Source organism: Oncorhynchus tshawytscha, linkage group LG20 (assembly GCF_018296145.1).
Source record: "Oncorhynchus tshawytscha isolate Ot180627B linkage group LG20, Otsh_v2.0, whole genome shotgun sequence".
Taxonomy (NCBI): Eukaryota; Metazoa; Chordata; class Actinopteri; order Salmoniformes; family Salmonidae; genus Oncorhynchus; species Oncorhynchus tshawytscha.
In genome coordinates, this window is record NC_056448.1 from 20,706,698 (window position 1) to 20,729,124 (window position 22,427).

Here is a 22,427-nt window from a genome sequence, read left to right on the forward strand (position 1 = left end):
TCACTCTGCCTTTATGTAAGGCCTATTCGCCCCCTCAGTCTCACTCAGCCACTGTGTAAGGCCTTGCTCTCCCTCTCCATGTGGGAGCCCTCTCTTTCTATGCCACTGAAAAGCAGCCACCAATCTCTCATCATGTTCATATCTAAATGGAGGGGCTAACTAACTTGGTCTATATGTTAAGAGCCCTTTGTCTTTTACACACACTCCACTCAATGCATGGACACTGCACAGCCAGAGGCTGATGATGTTCATTTCAGCCAGTTTATTCACACAGCACATACTACAGTGGGTAATGTATTTCATAACATTGTACAGCGCTGTCACGCCTGACAAAAGAATCTTGATCCTATCAGTAGTATAAAAATAGTGTCACTACAAAAGTATAAATTAAGCCTACCGATAAGACAACTCAAATCCACAAAAACGGAACAAAACTATTTGCCAAAGCGTGATAAAATGACAAATTATGGAATCAAAATAAGAAACTTGAAATATATATATTTTTTTGCAGCCCAGCAGAGTATAAAAAGAAAAGAATGACAAGTCTCCATAAAATAACACAACAGAGACTATTCTCAATTTCAATTGAGCATCAAAAATTCTGAACATGAGGGAAAGACTATTCATGTTAGCCATCTTGTATTTACAGTTAACATTTGCATCTTCTTTCAACACACCCAATGGAAAAAGATTGCGACCTGTGTTCCTGTGAAGCCATAGGTTAGCAGCAATTTTTTTAAATTCTTTTAAGTTTGAATTTAGTTCTCTATAACAGTATTTAGCTTGAGTTGTGAGTATCAAAACCTTTGAAATGCTAGTTTATAAAAAGAGGTATGGTGTTATCAACGGTGCTCCCCATTTCTGCAACACTTGCTCCCTCTAGTGGAATAAAACAGCAGTTCTCTTGTATTTACATACTGCCACCCCTGAAAGGAGTACGTCAAAGTTGCCCCTAGACTGAGCTAAAGTCAGTTTGTGCCTTTGCCCCTAATGTTTAAAGCTAGGATTTTGGGGAGGTTAAGCAGATCTTAGATCTGTGCCTAGGAGCAACTTCTAACCCCCTGAAACTGTTCCGTCTTAGAAGAAACACACTGGCTTATATGATAGAATAGATCAGTACTCTAATATTGATTACATGCATATCTTGTAATAATTCTAATCTTACCAAAGAAAGCGTGTGAGACAATCGTAGTAGTAGTATTGGAGATACCGACATCAACGACCGACTGCGTGTTCAGGATCATTTTTTGCTTGAAATCCTAATTTAAGATCTTACAGGTAAAATCCATTCACTACGGTTGCTAAAAAAAAAAGACCAAACTAAAACATCAATTTCAGTTCCATTATCTATATGCTACACTTACTAGTTGATCATATTGGACAGATCCAAAAATCATCATGTCGGACACACCAGAGCCTTTACTGCATGTCCTTCAGTCATAGAATTTGAGGTAAAAAAAAGCACACCACTGCTTTGGACAGAGGAAAGTTAAGTCTGAACTATCTATACTGAATGGGAAGGTTATCAAGATGTACCTTGGTGTGTGACACTCACTTCCAATATAGCATTGGTCAAGCCATTTGAGATGTTATGCACATTCCAACTAATTTGTGCAAGTTTGTGTAAAGGCAACAACGATTTCACACACTCCAACTCCTAAATTAGAAAGTGTCTCTCTGAACGGAGGACAGACAAAATTCAAGTGCGGGGAAGGTTGAACATACATTGGCAAAACATTTAATCCTTCAATCGAAATCATAAACAAATCCAGTGCATTAATTAAAAGCATGAAACCATAACAGCCACACCAGTACGTTTCTTTGGACCATTTGCCTTTGGATAAATTAACACATGGGTCTATCTTTGATGTAAAAGTACAAACAACAAATTAAGTCTAAGAAAGACTAATAAATATGAGAAACTGACATAGTACATAAAGACACATGATGCTTGGTGTAGTGGAAGACGGTCTAAAAACAACATGGCTAAAGACAATTGAGGACCAGACTGAAAGACACCACAATGAAAAAGTGGAAAGATGCCACTAACAAGCCAGGGGCAATCAGACCAACAAGTTCCCAAACGTCAAGTCATTCAGTATAGTCACTCAGTAACACAGTGGAGTTGAATCGCAACATTGTCCAAAACGAATCTGAGGCCAGGCCAGGCCATAACACAACCACCGGAGGCCACGCTCGCCTTCAGCTGACCATACATCATACGATTATAAACTGAGATTTTGCCACAATTTGGGATCCACTACAATCGCAGGTAAATCGTGATGTTGTAAGCTCCAACCAAGATGCTGTAGGTCACATAATGTGATTGGGTGAAATAAGTGCGATTATGGGTTTTGCACAGTCCAGATCCACATTCTAGATCCCGATTATTTTTCTGCACAAAATGTTTTGTTGTATCTTGCGTAGTAAGGGGGGTGCTACAATGTGACTTGCAACTTGTCCTCCGTTGCTCAGCTACAGCCACATAGTAGGAGGTGGCCATGACACATCTGGAAATAGGACAGGGAGGGGTCTAGACATGTCGCAATGTGAGCAAACTGGTGTAATGTGAGCACACCTGTCGCAGACATCAGGGTGACAAGATTATGCAGACAATTTGCATAATGTGAGTGGGCCAACGACGTAAAGATTTGTATTGTTGTCTAATGTATGCCTAGCTTAGTCCTTCAAGTAGTTACTAAAGTTAGACAACTTTAAGCCATGGATGAAAAGAAGGCAATTTGATAATGTGAAGGCATGATATTGACTATGACGTCTAAGGTCAGAAGTAACCTCGCCTGGTAACACAGTGCAATAAAGTGGGACTTGAAAAGTGTGTGGTTAAAATCGAGGAGAGAGCGGTCCTGTGATCCCATGTAGCTTGGTTGGCAGAGCATGGCACTTGCAATGCCAGGACTGGGGGTTCGAGTCCCACGGGTGACCAGTATGAAAAGAAAGTATACAAATGTATACACCCAGTACTGTAAGTCGCTGTGGATAAGAATGTCTGCTAAATCAATTATATCTCAATGTAGAGAGTCGCTACAGCTGTATTACATGGGACATTGTAAAATATCTAAATAAAATGTTATCACATTGACCATATTACTTTTGGGAAACCCAGTCGAGTTGGAGTTCGGGCATATGACTTTGATATGTGAAAACCATTTATAAAATGCATACTTTCAGATTTTTGGAACTTACTTCCTTGTTTAAATGAGTTACGCTGCTCATGCTTTGAAGTCCACTATGTAGGGAAGAGGATCTAACTAATGGTTAGATGGTGATGGAAAGAGACCAGTCAATTAAAACCAGTGCTTGTTTCATCTGCTCGTGCCATAGACTTCCAATCAAGTCTCATTCTGAGGCGCTGTGAAACCAGACTGCTCGACAGAAGCAGAGCCGGCTGGTGGACGAGACTAGGCTAGAAGTGATTCAGCGAAAGACAGAGAGTTCTTTAAGGCTCAACGAATAATAGAGGTTACTAGCTAGCACCATATGCAACACCCTTAACATCCTTGACATTTATCCAACTGCTGATAATTCTTGGTTGTTGCATTTGGCACTAACCAGATCAGCATCTTGAGAAGATCCCCCTATTCCTCACCTTCTTGAACAGTATCCAACCAGTCCAGGTGTTTGATCAAATAAAACATCCCATGGGGGATTCGAACCTACGCCGCAAGTTGTGACAATTGTCAGGAAGCAGACGCTCTACACTGTGAACTAGCTAGTTACTAACTTGCCGGTGGACTTCTGGCAAGGACGCTTTCGTGAAAATGTGCTGGATCACATCCAACTATGTCAATGATTTGAATTGGCCGATACAGAATCTTTTACATAATTTAATGATGTGCTCAGCTGGTTGTCCTCAGCATCATAGCTAATTGTGCCAGGTTGGCCTATGAGAAACGCTAGCAGCTAGCCATTTTAGACAACAGGTATAAACCTTGGGTCTAAGCGAAAGTTTACGAGTATGGCCCCTCAGGGTTCCCCTATCCCTATGTAGATGGTCTGTAGTCATTGGTGGAGAGGTCATGGTTAGGTCAGCGTTGGTGGTCAGGCTAACGTTCAGGCCATGTTGGAGCGCAGGAAGATGAGTTTGCTCATCTCCTCAGTGGTGACCTGCTGTCTCCTCTTCATGGCCAGGCTCTGCTCACACACGCTCACACACTCGCTGCGGATGCCCACGGCGGGCACGGCCAGCAGCCACAGTGCTAGGCGTGCCAGTCTGGGGAAGCGGTCACCCACCGCGGTGCTCCAGTAGTGGAAGAGGTCTGGGGTGGTGCCCTGGAGGAGCGGTTCAGCCAGATACTGGAAAACCTCCTGTCTCACCTGGGTCTGGCTTTCATCTGACGATGCCTCCGATGACACAGCTACTACCCCTCTGGTGTTCACTCCACCCCCAGGGACGTTCACTCTAAGCCGTTTGGGTGTTGAGGGTCCATCCACATCCTCACCTCCGGACCCCCCACCGGTGGCTTGCCCCCCATCGTGGGGGTCTGTGGCCATCTCGCAGGCGCGGGCGATGATCTCCTCATGCTGGTAGGCTGGGACAGGACGCAGCTTCAGCTGAGGATCCAGGACCATGGCTACCTGGTGGGCTTTCTCCACCTTAAAGTTCTCCTTCAGGGCTTCCAGGAAGTAGTGGCAGAGCTTGCTGGCGGTCCCCACCTCCCCAGCCTTGGAAGTGAACAGTTTCTCCAGTCGCAGGTAGACAGGTAGCACCTGCTGCAGGGTGGGCCTCCTCTGACTGCTGAGCTCCAGGGCGGCAAGGCGTAGAGGGGCCAGCAGGCAGGCCAGCGTCCCCAGCAGGTGTTTGTTGAGGCCCTGCAGCGTAGAAGCTGTGGCCTTGCTCCTCCCGTATGCCTCACATATCTGCTCAAAGTGGGCATGCACCTGAAGCAGGGCCTCAGCCGTGCGGTCCCAGCAGGGAGGGGTGGGGCTAGGCCTGGGGGGAGCGGAGGGGTTAGATGTGCCCTCGTCGATGGTGGCACTGGTGGAGTCGTCACGTAATGAGAGGCTGGTGGAGGCAGCAATGTCACGGCAGGTAGCCAGCAGCTCAGTCAATTCGTGGAGCCCCCGAGCCTGCAGGCTGCGCTTCCCAAGCACCGCCTGGACCACTACACCCAGCGAGCACCCGGCGCATCGCAGACACACCCTCCCCCGCCCGCCTCCACCCAGCGGCGAGCCCCCCATCCCCACCGCAGATACTCTCGGCTCAGTCACATACACCGTGCGGATGTCCGACATGACGAACTCCGACAGCACGTTCTGGGTCCACTGGTGTACCTGCTCAGGTCCCTCCCTCAGGTCTGCCTCCTTGACACCTAGAACATAGCGTTTGAGCCTGGATCCCTCCACCTGGTAGGCTGTCAGCACTAGGCAGGCATCAGGCCCCACTGTCTGGGAGTGGCAGGTGACGGCGATGCCCAGTGAGGTGTTGGAGCCCAGGGCGCAGGTCACCTTCACCTTGATCTGGTTGTACATGCGGGGAAGCTGGCGCAGGGCCAGTGAGCTCATGTTGCCCAGGGCTTCGCGGGTGGAGTAGGCACCGTGGCGGGCGCCCGTGTCCACTAGAGTCTGGGCCAGCTTCAGGAAGTCCTTGCTGTTGAGCATGTTGAGCACGCCCAGGTCTGTACACATCACCCTGAGGAGACGCTCAGCCACCTGCTGCCTTTCCTTCTCCGGTAGTCCACCACTGTTCTCTGTGGATAGAGAGAGGCATAGGAGAGGAGCAGTGAGAGAGGAGGAGAGAGTGAAAGGAGAAATAGAAAAATAGATGGAAAATGAGATAGAGGAGAACGAGTTTGAGTGTGTTTTCATAGGCAGTGTGGCCTAAGTGTGTTCATTCATAAGCAGCATGACTATGACATTCATGAATAGTAGCCTACTCACGGTTGGTGTAGTGGTTTCTCTGTGTTGGCTGGGGCTGAGCCTGTATCTGGACTTGAACTATTTGAGCTTGGGCCTGATGCTGGGGCTGGGGGGACCTCCACAGTTGGTCCTGTGAGGCTGGGCCTGGTGATGTCTTTGGAGACCCCCCTTTGGTGTGGTTCTCATTATCCGCTGGGGAGATAGAGGGTTAGCATTCTGTGATAGAGAAGGTCAACAGCTACAAGTTGGTTAATTGTTAATAATAACATGAGGTTGGCTAAAGGGTTAACTAATGACTAATTGTTAATGGGCCAGCTAGCAACGAGCTACAATGCATTTTGCTAAAAGTTAATAACCAGACGGTTGGCTATTGGCTACTAGCTCGAAAGTTAACAGATAGTTACATAGGGTTAGGAAACAAGCACTAGCCTCTAATAGTGGCTACACATTATAAAACAACAGGGGTGAAATGGTTGTAACAAAGAGCATACTCAATTTAATATGCAAAAAATGAAATTAGAAAATGCAAAAATCAAAGTGCAGATGAAAATATCCCTTCTCTCTCCTAGTAATATGTACGTTTTAGCTTGGAGTGCTGTACAGCAGCTATTTCGGCCACCCAATTTGGCTGAGCTTTGTGCAAAGGAATAAGCAATTCCAATAGCTGGAAATACAGTATCTGAAGTATTCAGCCATTACAACAGTACATTTCCACTTCTGCTGAAAGCCCCTCTCCAACCCATTTGACTGATGGTGTTACACTTTAGTGTTACACTTGGGCTACAGCCAGTCTGGTGCTGTATCTGTCCCTCGAGGTGCAGGTAACTCACCAGCGTGGGACTGCATGTGCTCCAGCAGGTTGTTGTAGAACTGGAACGGGATGCCACAGGCGCCACATGTGTAGGGTTCTAGAAACACAAGGCCCAGAAAAAAGGGTTCCCGTATTGTAACAAGAGCACATCCACTGTGGACCTGCCCAGTCTATCCCCTGAGTGGTCCAAGATCTAGGCCACTGTGACAAGATGTTTAATTTTAACACATATAAAACACATGTTAAACCTACTTAATATCATCTATCTATGCCATTGAAGAGTGATTGAGTCTTCCTACCTAGAGACTTGGTCTCTGCCACTGTCGCCTTGTCTTTGGGGTTTTGGGGGCTGTAGGCCCGGATTGTTGTGAAGCACTTTGTGACTAATGCATTTGCAAAAAGATGTAAATAAATAAACATCATTTGATTGCTTGCTTAATTGAATACCTTTTTCATGACATTTCCCAACTGGCTTGTCAATAGTAACAGGTTTTTGCTGAAGGGCACAGAAGCAGTATGGCCAGCTGAAGTAAAGTATATAAATCTGCTGCCATGACAACACAAAAAAAACAGTTATGCCAACATAGTCTCTTCCAATTCACCATGGAGTAACCTGCCCAAATCCAAACCTTCACATCAACTACTACAGGGTCACAAACAATTACGAAATGGAGGTGCAAGTGTGACAAGCCCAAATTAACAGGGAGACTGATAAGAAATGACAAGTGAGTAGGAAAATATCAGTGGCAGTAGCTGCATCTCATTATGGTCAAAATAAACAACACGGAGAGGGTGAAATGGTCACATTTGTGTTCAGGCAGGCAGCGAGAGGTGGACTCACTCTGTGATGCAGGGAACGAACCGGCCACCAGGGGGCTTGGAGTACCTGAGGGAGAGCGTGAGAAAGTGACATCACAGACATTGCATAGCTTTTTAGATAGGATTCCCCATTTGTCACCAATTTCAGAGTGTGCACTTGTTCTCCTCCCCTTGTGGAGTTAAAAGCATTCGATTGATGTAAGCATTGGCTAGAGAATGTTACCCCATATTTCTAAGCCAATCAATTATTTTGTTTATCCACAAAGGGGAGAAAATTAGTGTGTACTTCAGGGAGAGGGGTAGAGAATCAGACCAAGGCCTCAATTTGAATGTGCTTGGACGCTAAACCAACACTCACACTCCTGTCTGATTCACTCTCCATCTACCGCAGTGTTCTACCCATGTCTCAGTAAGAACACATCTGTGCAGAAAGACATTCATAAAACACACAGGCACACAGCTTATGAGAAGTGCCTCAGTGCTTACCGCTTGAGTTCTGGGAACTGTTGGTGTCCACCAGGCTGGACTGGGTCTTGCTTTCCATTTTCCGACTAAAGGGACTGTCTGTGAAAGATAAACAATGTTTGAACTGACAAGGAAAAAGGAGAACCATGGCACGCTCCCGAAACATTTCCTACCTGGTGTGTAGAACCAGTTAGTCCACATACACAAAAAATACCTGAGTGCAGACCTACTGTATTTTTTGAGTGACTGACAACACATGGGTGAAAAGCAGGTGGATACATATCATACAATAGTAGGGGATATTAACGCAATAGATGATTTCCGAAGCCTACACAATACCAATCCATAGCGAAACGCCCACTATACTCTGTGTATTGAATTCTATCATGTCCTTGGTATGATTCACTCCCTTTTCTTCAAAGTTTTTTAAATAAAATGAATATTCACCCATAGCGTTTAAATATGGGTCCGAGTACTTCTCTCCACTCTCTCTTTTGACCCATATTTGTGCGCTAGGAGAGACTGTCAAGCTTTAAATAGCTCTCCATAGACAAACTGCTCAGTGGAGAGAGATAGGAACTGATCAGGTGAGCGATATGATAGATAAGAGGCGCGAAGGCAGCGTTTCAGATCACGGCAGCCTTGGTTTATGGCAGGGATGGGGACTACAATAAATGTGACCTCCTCATGAGGGGCTGCAGTGCCCCACCCCAACCCACCTTTTCAGCGGCCCCCATCTTAATAACAGCGGAGAGAAAAAAGTATTTTTTTTTTAGTTTAAATGCAAGTTCGCTGCCATTCTACTCATTCTGCCATGGGGCAAAGATAAATGTTTGACGTTTTTAATATGACATCACAGTGAGAGTGGCTAATAAAATCAATGTGGGCCCCGGTAATTTGACCATGAATCCTACAAGTTTAGATACAGTGCCTTCAGAACGTATTAATAACTTCTCCATGCTCAAAAAAATATTGAATGTCTGCTTCTTTTTTTTTTTTTTACCCAGCTACCAATAGGTGGGGTTGAGGGGAATAGTTCTGCGGGATTACAGTGATGTCAAATTATGTTACAGCTAACGGTTTGTGGGGTTTGATTAAACCTACCCATGATTTGGGTAAATTTGCAAGTCTATTTGATGGTCTAAAAGTTTACATCTTTAAGTGGTATACATTATACTGTATTCGTTCACGCGCAGTGATTGCAAAAGTCTCAGTTGTAAGAGTGCGAGAGGTGCTTAAGCACAGATCCCAGGCCAGTTCTCCATACCTGTTTCTAATTTAGTGGCACTGTATTTGCTAACGTCCATGTTTCCATCCACACTTCCACGTGATCGAGGCGACTTCATATTATCAAAGGAGAAATCTGTGGGAAGAGAGTTGTCATTATCATCAAATAAATAGTGGTTCATTATTTTACATGAACCAATGAGAAGTGATTTGAGGACGCCGGTGAGTTTGATAGGTAAGGGAGGGAGGTTATTGACTACAACAGACGACTAGTCCCTTTTGTACACCTGTGAGATGACTTACTCATTGGTTGGTGAAGAGCCACATGCTCCTGGTATGGGTTGAAGTACTTATACTGCTTCCCACAGAACTCACACTCGTAGCTTCCCGTTTCTGTGGGGGACAATGAGAAAAAGTGGTTACATAAAATATCACATTTGCATGCGATAAATATACAAAATCTCATTCTGCAATGGTAAGAGTATCATCCTTGGTGGTTCACTGAAATGGTTTCCTTCATTTTCAATAGTTGGGACATTGATAGACATCTAAATAATATGTTATTACTGTCATAAATTATATGTACTAATTACACCTATCCTGAGAGAAAAATTGCATTGCAATTTAAATGAGGATAAAACTAAAAACATTGCCTTAACACACTGCAAAAGTAGGATTTCAGATATTAAAAAAAACGACTTAGAATATAAATAAAATATACCAGTCAAAGGTCTACACCTACTCATTCAAGGATTTCAATTATTTTTAACATTGTAGAATAGTGAAGACATCAAAACTATGAAATAACACATGGAGTCATGTAGTAACCAAAAAGAAAGTGTTAAATCAAAATATTTTATATATTTGAGATTCTTCACCCTTTGCCTTGAGAGCTAGGCTCACTCTTGGCATTCTCTTAACCAGCTTCATGAGGTAGTCACCTGGAATGCATTTCAATTAACAGGTGTGCCTTGTTAAAAGTACATTTGTGGAATTTCTTTCCTTCTTAATGCATTTGAGCCAATCAGTTGTGTTGTGACATGGTATGGGTGGTAAACAGAAGATAGCCCTATTTGGTAAAAGACCAAGTCCATATATGGCATGAACAGCTCAAATAAGGAAAGAGTCCATCATTACTTTAAGACATGAAGGTCAGTCAATCCAGAAAATTATGAACTTTGAAAGTTTCTTCAAGTGCAGTCGCAAAAACCATTAAGCGCCTGTGATGAAACTGGCTCTCATGAGGACCGCGACAGGAAAGGAAGACCCAGCATCCAGCTTTGCTGCAGGGGAAAAGTTCATTAGAGGTACCAGCCTCAAAGCGCAGCCCAAATAAATGCATCAGAATTCAAGTAACAGACACATTAACTGTTCAGAGGAGACGCCGTGGATCAGACCTTCATGGTCGAATTTCTGCAAAGAAACCACTAATAAAAAGGACACGAAGAAGAGAAATGCTTGGGCCAAGAAACACGAGCAATGGACATTAAACAGGTGGAAATCTGTCCTCTGGTCTGATGAGTCCAAATGTGAGATTTTTGGTTCCAACCGCCGTGTCATTGTTAGACGCAGAGTAGGTGAACGGATGATTTCCACATGTGTGGTTCCCACCGTGAAGCATGTAGGTGGAGGTGTGATGGTGTGTGGGTGCTTTGCTGGTGACACTGATTTATTTAGAATTCAAGGCACATTTAAACAACATAGCTACCAAAGCATTCTGCAGCAATACACCATCCTATCTGGTTTGCACTTAGCGAGACTATCATTTGTTTTCAACAGGACAATGACCCAACACACCTCCAGGCTGTGTATGGGCTATTTGACCAAGGAGAGTGATGAGTGCTGCATCAGATGACCTGGCCTCCACAATCACTCAACCTCAAACCAATTGTGATGGTTTAGGATGAGTTGGACTGCAGAGTGAAGGAAAAGCAGCAAACAAGTGCTCAGCATATGTGGGAACTCCTTCAAGAAAGTTGGATAAGCATTCCAGGTGAAGCTGGATGAGAGAATGCCAAGAGTGTGCAAAGCTATTGTCAAGGCAAAGGGTGGCTACTTCGAAGAATCTAGAATTAGTTTAACACTTGTTTGGTTACTACATGATTCCATATGTGTTATTTCACAGTTGATGTCTTCACTATTATTCTACAATGAAGAAAATAGAAAAATAAAGAAAAACCCTTGATTTTCAACTAAAAAAAGGTTTTGGTTTATCTTCCTCTAAAAACAGAAATAAGTCATTATAAATAACAAACTGTCTTTATTTACCAGTGTGAACGAGTGATAGCCCCTCTATATAAAAAGGAGTTTCTGAAACACAGAGTCCTTTGCTGATGTGATGAAGAAACGGAATGAAAGTCCAGCGAGGATTTGTCAGTGAGTGACTCACTCATTCATGGCTTTGGATCAAAATACATAAGTACCAACATTCTTTCTGATAGTCTTAATTAATAAATATTTTTACCAAATTAATCTGCTCATGTGTGTAATCTGCTCATGTGTGTGTTCAATTATTTGTGACATTGTGGTTACAATGAAGAATGTAAACGAAATCCTATTCGTAATGAATAAATCAGATGCGTGTTGCAAGCTTCATTTTTCCTTATTTTTTTGCACTAATTTTATATCCAGCACCCGCATAACTCTCCACCTCATGGCCTCAAACTGCACCATTTTGTGTCTCTCCATCGCCCACTTTAAAAACATTTGGATAATAGAGCATTTAAAAAGGCTGACATTGAAAATCAAAACATACTTCTGACAGCCAAAATTCTAACGCCATCCATAACTTTTGGATTTAACATTCCCAGAAGGCAGGGATTATTACAACCTACTGCAGGCCTAAAACCTATGGGTTTAACCTTCTGAATTAACCATTATATTGAAGATAGTAGCCAGTTAATGAGTTGTGAGATTATTATTATGATGATTATTATTTGTATTATTCCTGCATTATAATTATAGAAATGCCCCTTAGATATTCTCTAAGATTTTACATTTCTAACTCAATATCACATACCAGATTTGCCCTAATGAAAAAGGCCCCTTAGATATTAATTTAGAATCCTCCAATCCTCAATTTAATTAGATCTACAGGGACATATTATTGATATACAAGTATTTTCATTTAGAAACTGCCCCATAATGAGTTCCGAGAACCATGTCATACCAATTATTATTGGATTATTCACCATGGCAACCACTTGTTAGTATAAGATTGAAAATGATGTGCATTAACCTTTTTTTTAATCAAATTCCATTATATATTTGTGCCACTGTAGATGCTGTGTTTTTATTTACAGTAGTGATGGACAGCTGAAGGCATTTTTGTTTTTCACAAGCGTAGCAAGCTGTGAATTCTGCAAACAATGATTCCATGATGGGCTATTAGCAGGACAATAGACTTCATACTTTTACAAAAAGGATAGTCTAATAGCTCGGCTAGGTGTGAAAAGAAAATCCCAGCAACTTGCAATGTATTAAGTACTCTAAAGTTTTACATTTCTAACTCCAAACCACATGCAACCGCAAAATGTTGGATAAAGCATATACTCTACAGTATTTGTTCATCAACATCTTCACGCTTTTGTTAATAAAATTCTAAAAACACTTTCAAAATGCAGATGTTTATTTCAACTATCAGCAGGACACTAGGGAATAAATGTCACTGAATAGTGCCATATTTTCCTAACGGAAACACTTACTTAGGCCTACATTGGCTACAATAAGAACGTTTTTTTCACGGAATAGAAACACCATAATATTAATCAAATGAATTAAGCTACAAAACTAAAATCTCTGAGGGTAGCAATACGGGCTACAGCTGATGCATTGGCGGAGAGCCAGTCGTCATTGGCGGAGAGCCAGGCGTCATTGGCGGAGAGCCAGGCGTCATTGGCGGAGAGCCAGGCGGCATTGGCGGAGAGCCAGGCGTAAAATTACACGTTGAAGATTGCGAAGAACAAAATTCAGTCACAATTCATTCCAGGCACACCAGTGAGCTCTCAGCAGGACAATAGACTTGCCGAGTTTAGGGACTTTAAATGTACAGTATTAATGAATGTTGGCGAGGCATGTCAATTCTCCCATCTCTTTTGCATAGCCCACCAAATGCACTGTTTTCTAACCACATCTGGATGGCTACATAACAAATTACTATGGGAATAAAATCACTGAATGACAGAGCATGGGGACTGGTCTTTAAAAATCAGATTTTTATGTGGAAATGTAAGGATTATTTTGCTCTTCACTCGCAGTCACTTAATAGCCTAGGCCTACTCCAACCGGTCACGTTGTACAGCACCATATTTTCCGAACTCAAACCCTTAATTAATGCACTTTAGCTGTGATTGTAAAATTAATCAAGGCTCCCTTTGTTATTTAGTTTTATAACTAAAATGCTTGACTGTATTTAAAGACATGGATGACTTGTATGCTGTGTGATGACATGCACAAATGAATGATTGATATACTGTATATTTAAGTAGGCCTTGCTGCAAATAAGTAAGTTACGCTAAAACAGCTACAGTAAGAAATGCATTTGTTTTTCTTGGAATAGAAAACCCATAATATTCATCAAATAAAAAAAATCTATCCCATATAGTCTGTGCTATTCAAGGCTCCCTTTGACTCTTAGGCCACCAGCTCCAAGTAATTTCTATAACTTAGCGTCTCAAAGATGCCCTATGGTGGGCAAACTAGCACTACCATTAATGGCAACAATGGCTGACAAATAACATGCCATAGCATTTTGCAGCAGCCTGCAAGCAGTATGCCAACTTTTATAGGAAGAACCACTGTGTGTGTGTGTATAGATATATCTACATATCTCTCTCTATATATCTCACACGCAACTTTTCAAAGTTTGGGTCACCTAGAAATGTCTGTTTTTGAAGAGCACATTTTTTGCCCATTAAAATAGCATCAAATTGATCAGAAATACAGTGTAGACATTGTTAATGTTGTAAATGACTATTGCAGCTGGAAACTACTTCAGTCTATTCTTGTTCTGAGAAATTAAAGCTATTCCATGTGAGAAATTGCCAAGAAACTGAAGATCTCATACAATTCTGTGTACTACTCCCTTCACAGAACAGCGCAAACTGTCTCTAACCAGAAGAGAGAGAGAGTGGGAGGCCCCGGTGTACAACTGAGCTAGAGGACAAGTACATTAGAGTGTCTAGTTTGAGAAACAGATGCCTCACAAGTCCTCAACTGGCAGCTTCATTAAATAGTACCCGCAAAACACCAGTCTCAATGTCAACAGTGAAGAGGCGACTCCGGGATGCTGGCCTTCTAGGCAGAGTTACAAAGAAAAAGCCATATCTCAGACTGGCCAATAAAAATAAAAGATTAAGATGGGCAAAAAGGACACAGACACTGGACAGAGGAAGATTGGAAAAAAAAGTTATGGACAGACAAATCTAAGTTTGAGGTGTTCGGATCACAAAGAAGAACATTCGTGAGACACAGAAATTAATGAAGATGCTGGAAGAGCACTTGACACCATCTGTCAAGCATGGTGGAGGCAATGTGATAGTCTGGGGATGCTTTGGTGGTGGTAAAGTGGTAGATTTGTACAGGGTAAAAGGGATCTTGAAGAAGGAAGGCTATCACTCCATACCCTGTGGACAGTGCTTAATTGCAGCCAATTTCCTCCTACAACAGGACAATGACCCAAAGCACAGCTCTAAACTATGCAAGAACTATTTAGGGAAGCAGTCTGCTGCTATTCTGTCTACAATGGAGTGGCCAGCAGAGTCACCGGATCGGAACCCTATTGAGCTGTTGTGGGAGCAGCTTGACCGTATGATACGTAAGAAGTGCCCATCAAGCCAATCCAACTGGAGGTGCTTCAGGAAGCATGGGGTGAAATCTCTTCAGATTATCTCAACAAATTAACTAGAATGCCAAAGGTTTGCAAGGCTGTAATTGCTGCAAATGGAGGATTCTTTGACACAATTCATATTTCAATTAAAAATCATTATTTATAACTTTGTCAACGTCTTGACTATATTTCCTGTTCATTTTGCTACTCATTTCATGTATGTTTTCATGGAAAACAAGGACATTTTTAAGTGACCCCAAACTTTTGAAGTGTAGTGTATATAAAGCAAAGTACGATGTGCCCAGTCACAAAACCCTAATCTGCCAAGCAACAGTAGACCAGCATACAGTGCAGCCTTACTTGGCCCCACTTTCTGGAAGGGTTCCACTGGCTCCTCCTCCTTGACGTCTTCCACAGGTCCTAGAACAACCTGCTCGTATGGGTCTGGGGTGAAGGGGGGGCGACAAAGATATATGGAGAGAAAGAGGTCAAGTTAATTGACAGAGGTTACTTTATTTAAAGCAGCAGTAACCATGAGTGGAAGTTAATGAAATCTGTTTTTTTTAGGGCAACAATGATACTTATGCTTACATGCGGACCAGACCGCTCAGGTCGCATGCGCGAGCGTTTCAAAATAAATGCATGTGTACATGTTATTCAATCATGGCGCCAACAAGCGTCAGCGTTGCCAGGCGCAAAAATAGAAGTCGCTTTTATTTGTGGCGCAGAACGCGATGCAAGTCCTGCCTCTCCCACTCCTTATTGACTTTTGGAAGCATATACACACGTGCCATCTCCTCTTTGGTTATACCCACGTGGGTGATTGATAGATGAACTTGAGGTCGGCTGTAGTGGTGCAAAGCTTGCCGCCATGGGACTCTGGGGAGTGGAAACACGTTCTCTGGATTGACAAATCACGCTTCACCATCTGGGAGTCTGACGGACAAATGTGGGTTTGGCAGATGCCAGGAGAACGCTACCTGCCACCAACACATAGTGCCAACTGTAAAGTTTAGTGAAGGAGGAATAACTGGTCTGGGGCTGCTTTTCCCCCCACACCTTAGTTCCATTGAAGGAACATCTTAACGGTTCAGCATACATTCTAGACAATTCTGTGCTTCCAACTTTGTGGAAGGCTCTTTCCTGTTTCAGCATGAGAATGCCCCCATTTACAAAGAGGTCCATACAGTAATGGTTTGTCGATATCGGTGTGGAAGAACATGACTCCAAAGAGCTGACCTCAATCCCATCGAACACCTTTGGGATTAATTGGAACGCCGACTGCAGTGCCAGGTCTAAGGCAGAACAAGCTACCATTCGAATCCAAAACAGACAAAGAATAGAAAAGGCCTAGTAGGAATGCAATAATGGAGAGTAAATGAGAAGAGGATAGGTAGGTAGTCAGTTACCGTCCACAGCGTGCAGGTCGCGGTGCTCCTGGAAGCAGCTGTAGTATTTGTACTTCTTCCCGCAGATGTCACAGGAGTAGCGGAAGCTATCTGCATTCGGATACACAGAGATTGCATTGTCTGGTCTGTGGCACACTGGCATTCAATGACATCACATCCTGCTGGTCATAGTCTAGCGCACGGCACCGATTCGTTTCATATCACTCAGTAAGGTATAAAAACCAGTGGATGGTTTGCTGTGTTATGGGTCCATCGACTTTGTGTGTAGTGTTGGCATGTAGACCTATTCTCTTACTATGGATGGAATCAACACAGTTGAGTATTGCAGTATTTTTTATAACATAGAGTCTGACTCAAAGTACAGATTCTCAAAAAAAAAAAAATGCCAGGTAGTTAACATTAGTTTGCGCTAGTTGGCTGTAACTGCGCCAAGACTTCGGTATTTCTCATCTTATAGCTTAGACTCAATCTTCTAAAAAAATGTTTTTTTAAAATGGTGAGACAAAATGCTTTCAGCACTTTTATTTCCATGGCTCCCAGCATTTATTATTGCTCTCTCTTGTACCTGATAAATTGTGATATGATAGGTATTGCCATTCTGTATGTATCGGCACCAAAACATTGTGATAATATTGGATCAGGGGGTCTCTACCAATTCCCAGCCCTATGTCTTACTGGAAAAACGATTAAGATGGTGTTGTGGATAGGGCTGGATGATATGGCCTAAAAATAATATTTTTATTCCCCCCCAAACGTATGGGCGATTCACAATACGTGTCGATTTTTTTGTAATGTTCTCTCGAAATAAGCTATACTGTACAATTAAAAAGGTCAAATACACTGCATTTCAAACATCAAACAGTCAAGAGTAATCTATTGAATTCAGGGTTTGTGACATTATATAGGGTAAATATAGGCCTTCCACAACCATAAGACCCAATCATAATATATTTTGTATCATCATAATACAGTAGTTTAACCTGATTTTTTGCAATAATCACCGATCTGGCTTTCAAGTCGGTCTACGAAAATGACCTTTTTGTTACAAATTCAACCAGAACCATGCATAGTGCACATTCACTAATAATGACTAACTTTTTATAGAAGGCATTATAGAAAATGACCACAGGTCTCAAACAATCTTTCAAGCACAAGCCCACGAGCTAGTGAGTAGCCAGCTAACCTTAATATTTCAAGTTTAGCTAACTTGGATCTATTTGCACACCCTTCTGTCTGTCTCCAACTGTTTGAACAGCATGCTGGCCTGTCCACTTTGTTCAGATGTTGAAATCAAGTGGCTTAGCTACCTTATTTCTCAGAATGAGAATGAGTTGCCAACTCCTTAAAGTGTTTTATGCTTATTGCTCATTTATAAAAACAGACTAGACAGCTAATATAAGAATCCTTTACTAAAATGCTGCTAGCGGAGCATGATACAGCAATGGGCACAAGACAAACTGAGCATTGATTTTCCAGAATCAATGTTCATTGATACTACTGTTTTAGTATTGTCTGCTCTGCAAGCAATTTAAGGAGCTGAGACCCAATAAAAAGGGTATGGTTCAAAAAGGTAACTTCTCTATTACAGTAAAATAATGTCTCTGTGTTTGTGTCCATGTGACCCATTCTGTTGGACCAAACCTCAAATGCAAATAGCGAGCTGAGACAAAATGCTTTCAGCACTTTTATTTCCATGACTCCCAGCATTTATTATTGCTCTCTCTTATACCTGATGAAGAAGTGACAACTTTGTTGTGAGTGGCAGGGGCTTGTTGTGTGTGTGTGTGTTTTAACAGAGAGGAAGAGGTTTCACTCTCGCCAAAATTTGTCCAAAGACAAGCCCAATGCGTTTTTATGGGTTTATTTTGGACGTAAGCTTGTTGCCTGCCTTCCCACATTTGGGACAATGACTCCCATTGTTAGGGCGGAGACATGAGCATCTTATTATATATAGATCTCTGGTGTAAATTGGAGGATGAAGGTGCAAATGCCTTTCGAAATGGACCCGTTCCGTAATGGACCTGGTGCTTTTTCACCCGGACCCAATATGCATAAATCAATTTATTTTCAATATTTTGAGCGTTTATATAATTTTGTTGATTTTCAGGGTGTGCTGCAGCACCCTCAACACCCCTACGACGATTGACAATGCTGATGGCAAAGCAACAAATCACTTATAGCGGAGCTGAAGTGTAAGGGACAATGAAGTTGTCAGTCATACAGTAAGGCTAGTTGTCAGTCACACAGTAAGGCTAGTTGTCAGTCATACAGTAAGGCTAGTTGTCAGTCATACAGTAAGGCTTAAGCATCTGGAATCTGCTTTGTGCCTGCCTGAACATACAGCTAAAATTGTCCCAAAGCCAACCCTTAATTCACGTCGACTTTAGTGTTCCTTCCATTGTTTATGCGCATTAGCAACTCACAACAAAAAAAAGAAACCTAGCCAAGTGATCACAACTCTTCTCCCTACATTCTCTTTTCCCTCAGTTACGAGTCTCATTCAATTTCGATCCGACCACTACATTCCTTGCCAAATCACGACAGATTTATCAGTCTAGGGACATACTTTGTTTCATGTTTAACAAAAGCCTGTCCACCAAGTAGAAGGTCACAAATCAAATACAAGGTAAATACATGCCAAATGGAGGTATCTACTGGTTAAAACAGAAGGATTTGAGCTTTCTAATGCTGTTAAACTGCATGTCTCAACTCCCATTCTAAAAAGGAAATGACACGGTGTTGAAACAGGAGTAAACGGTGTAAAGGAGTAAAGGAAGTGTTTTTGATGAGACGCACCTGTTTCAGTAATGAGTCGTGGCTCAAATGGCACTTGCAGTCTTTCAATTAGCAAATTACCTCGCAACTCAAGTAGGCCAATGACAGTGGCTGCATTTCAACTATAATCATTTCTGTAATTAACACTTTTTTCCAACTGTTAATGACAATGTGCTTATAGAATTTTAAAGATGCATATCCCCCCTTACTAACCTTACAGGAATTGTAGCGTTAGGTAGTAAGGCTGCGCGGTATGCAGATTCAACTCATCATATTGTCCTTCTCTCATACCGGGATATACATAATTACCGGCTTAGTATACAAGGGGGCACCAAAAGGGACAACAACAAAAAACATTGGGCGTCTATTACCAGAATGCTACCAAGTAAGAGAAAATGTCAACAGAGGCTGCTAGCTAAATATTCTAACAAGCGCAAATGAAAATAAAGAAATTGAAAAGACCGATAATACAACTCATGAAGTTATACCTATACACACACACACACACACACACACACGTATATGCATACATAAACCCAGCAAAAAAAGAAACGTCTTCTCACTGTCAACTGCGTTTATTTTCAGCAAACTTAACATGTGTAAATATTTGTATTAACATAACAAGAGTCAACAACTGAGACAAATTGAGCAAGTTCCACAGGCATGTGACTAAACAGAAATGGAATAATGTGTCCCTGAACAGGGGGTGGGGGGCAAAATCAAAAGTAATAGTCAGTATCTGGTGCATTAAGTACTGCAGTGAATCTTCTCCTCATGGACTGTACCAGTTATTGCTGTGAGATGTTACCCCACTCTTCCACCAAGGCACCTGCAAGTTCCCAAACATTTCTGGGGGGAAATGGCCCTAGCCCTCACCCTCCGATCCAACATGTCCCAGACGTGCTCAACGGGATTGAGATCCCGGCTCTTCGCTGGCCATGGCAGAACACTGATATTCCTGTCTTGCTGGAAATCAGCCATACTGCTCATTCTGTGCGTGATGGCATTGTCATGCTGAAGGGTCATGTCAGGATGAGCCTGCAGGAAGGGCACCACAGGAGGGAAGAGGATGTCTTCCCTGTAACGCACAGAGTTGAGATTGCCTGCAATGACAACAAGTTCAGTCCGATGATGGTGTAACACACAGCCCCAGACCATGACGGACCCTCCATCTCCAAATCGATCCTGCTCCAGAGTACAGGCCTCGGAGTAAAGCTCATTCCTTGGACGATAAACGTGAATCCGACCATCACCCCTGGTAAGACAAAACCATGACTCATCAGTGAAGAGCACTATTTTCCAGTCCTGTCTGGTCCAGCGACGGTGGGTTTGTGCCCATAGGCAACGTTGTTGCCAGATGATGTAAGGCAGGTCCTCACCAGACAACAGGCCTACAAGCCCTCAGTCCAGCATCTCTCAGCCTACTGTGGACAGTCTGAGCACTGATGGAGGGATTGTGCATTCCTGGTGTAACTCGGGCAGTTGTGGTTGTTGTTGCCATCCTGTACCTGTCTCACAGTACGGACATTGCAATTTATTGCCCTGGCCACATCTGCAGTCCTCGTGCCTCCTTGCAGCATGCCTAATTTGCACATTCACTCAAATGAGTAGGGACCCTGGGCATCTTTCTTTTGGTATTTTTCAGAGTCAGTAGAAAGGCCTCTTTAGTGTCCTAAGTTTCCATAACTGTGACCTTAATTGACTACAGTCTGTAAGCTGTCAGTGTCTTAATGACCATTCCACAGGTGCATGTTCATTAATTGGTTGTTCATTGACCAAGCATGGGAAACAGTGATTAAACCCTTTACAATGAAGATCTGTGAAGTGAATTATCTTTGAAAGATGGGTCCTGAAAAAGTTACGTTTCTTTTTTTGCTGAGTACACACACACACACACACACACACACACACGCACGCTACCGAATGTCATTTTTGGTGAGTTCGGACATTTGCAAGCGAACGTGAACGAGGCGTTATACAAATGAACAAAGTTTAGACACATGCTTGTCTGAAGGACAATCGCTAGGACAGCGTTTCCCAAACTCGGTCCTGGGTACCGTTTTTGTCCTAGCACTACACAACTGATTCAAATAATCAAAGCTAGCTGATTAGTTGATTATTTAAAAATCACTTGTGTAGTGCAAGGGCAAAAACCAAAATGTTTGGGGAATGCTGTGCTAAGGCAACGGGCCTGACTGCTCTGAGAAGAGGGGGGGAGGAGCAGACTTAGGGGGTTGAGAACAGAGAGGAAAAGAAATCAAGAGGCAGCTGTACAAATAATGCATCTAAAGGGCTTTGACTTCTAAAACACAGCAGAAAGCTAAGACAATATGATGCACAATGACATTATTTCAGCCACTTACTCAGATAATTAACTAGCAAGTTAAAGTTAGGGGTCGTGTTAATGCAGAATCTTGCATTTTTCACAAAAAATAAGAAAAAAGACCAACCAAGAAATATCTTGCTGCGTTTTGTGAAAGCAGACGTAAAATGCTTCTTATTGTCATTTCTACTCGGAATCAGACTCAATTCATGCTTCAGCTGCACTTCTAAACTCACAAATGCACATTCTATCAGCAGACAGCACTGACTGATGTGTAGCTACTTTTCTAGGTTTAGCCAGCCTACTTTTCACCAGTAAAACGCAAGATTAACTTTAAGGAAATGTAGCTGGCTACATTCTTTCTATGATAAACAAGACCTTGCTAATACGTAAGAGTTGACGTGTGGCTGCCAGCCAAATAGCGGTGCACTTTGTTGTCATCGGATGAAAATGATGCTATTTTTTGCAGAATGTGTTGCATTAATGTATTTTCTTTGAAGAAAAACTATAGTAGCACATCCCTGATAACTCTATTAATTAAAAAAAGATCTAGATATATAAAAAAATAGAAACACTACACAGCTGGACACATCTGCTCCTGCTTTCTCCCATTGTGCTATTTACAAAACACACACGTGACTGGCTCAACTGTTCTGGGGAACTACAGTAAGCTTCATAATGTAAAATAATGTGACAGGTAAAATGAAATGCATCCTTTTTTTGGGGTGGATGAACACAATATGCTTTATCCTAGTGTATGCACAAGTTGACTGCAGGTATTTACGTAAAAAAGTAGCTAAAAATATTAACATGTATTGAAAAACTTTGAAGATATTGTTTTAACGGTGTAGAAAAACATACCCATGGCTATTATCAAATACCTCGGTATACTGC

The 22,427-nt window shown here is 42.4% G+C and overlaps 1 protein-coding gene across 4 annotated transcripts in view; it reads right to left on the bottom strand.

Moving 5' to 3' along the window:
- Positions 1–247: 247 nt before the first annotated feature.
- The window catches only part of LOC112219323 (zinc finger protein 618-like), a 35,646-nt gene continuing 13,466 nt past the window's right edge, over positions 248–22,427 (bottom strand). For 2 of the 4 annotated variants that reach the window (XM_042302316.1, XM_042302315.1), the window contains 10 exons: positions 16,436–16,525; positions 15,387–15,470; positions 9,503–9,592; positions 9,240–9,335; positions 7,994–8,071; positions 7,530–7,574; positions 6,988–7,071; positions 6,708–6,785; positions 5,899–6,069; positions 248–5,708 (listed from right to left, as the gene is read on the bottom strand). In XM_042302316.1, coding sequence (XP_042158250.1) covers positions 4,072–5,708; positions 5,899–6,069; positions 6,708–6,785; positions 6,988–7,071; positions 7,530–7,574; positions 7,994–8,071; positions 9,240–9,335; positions 9,503–9,592; positions 15,387–15,470; positions 16,436–16,525 — 2,453 coding nt within the window. In that variant the 3' untranslated portion in view covers positions 248–4,071. The remainder of the gene's footprint in view (positions 5,709–5,898; positions 6,070–6,707; positions 6,786–6,987; positions 7,072–7,529; positions 7,575–7,993; positions 8,072–9,239; positions 9,336–9,502; positions 9,593–15,386; positions 15,471–16,435; positions 16,526–22,427) is intronic. The other 2 variants (XM_042302317.1, XM_042302318.1) reach the window with 2 other exon arrangements.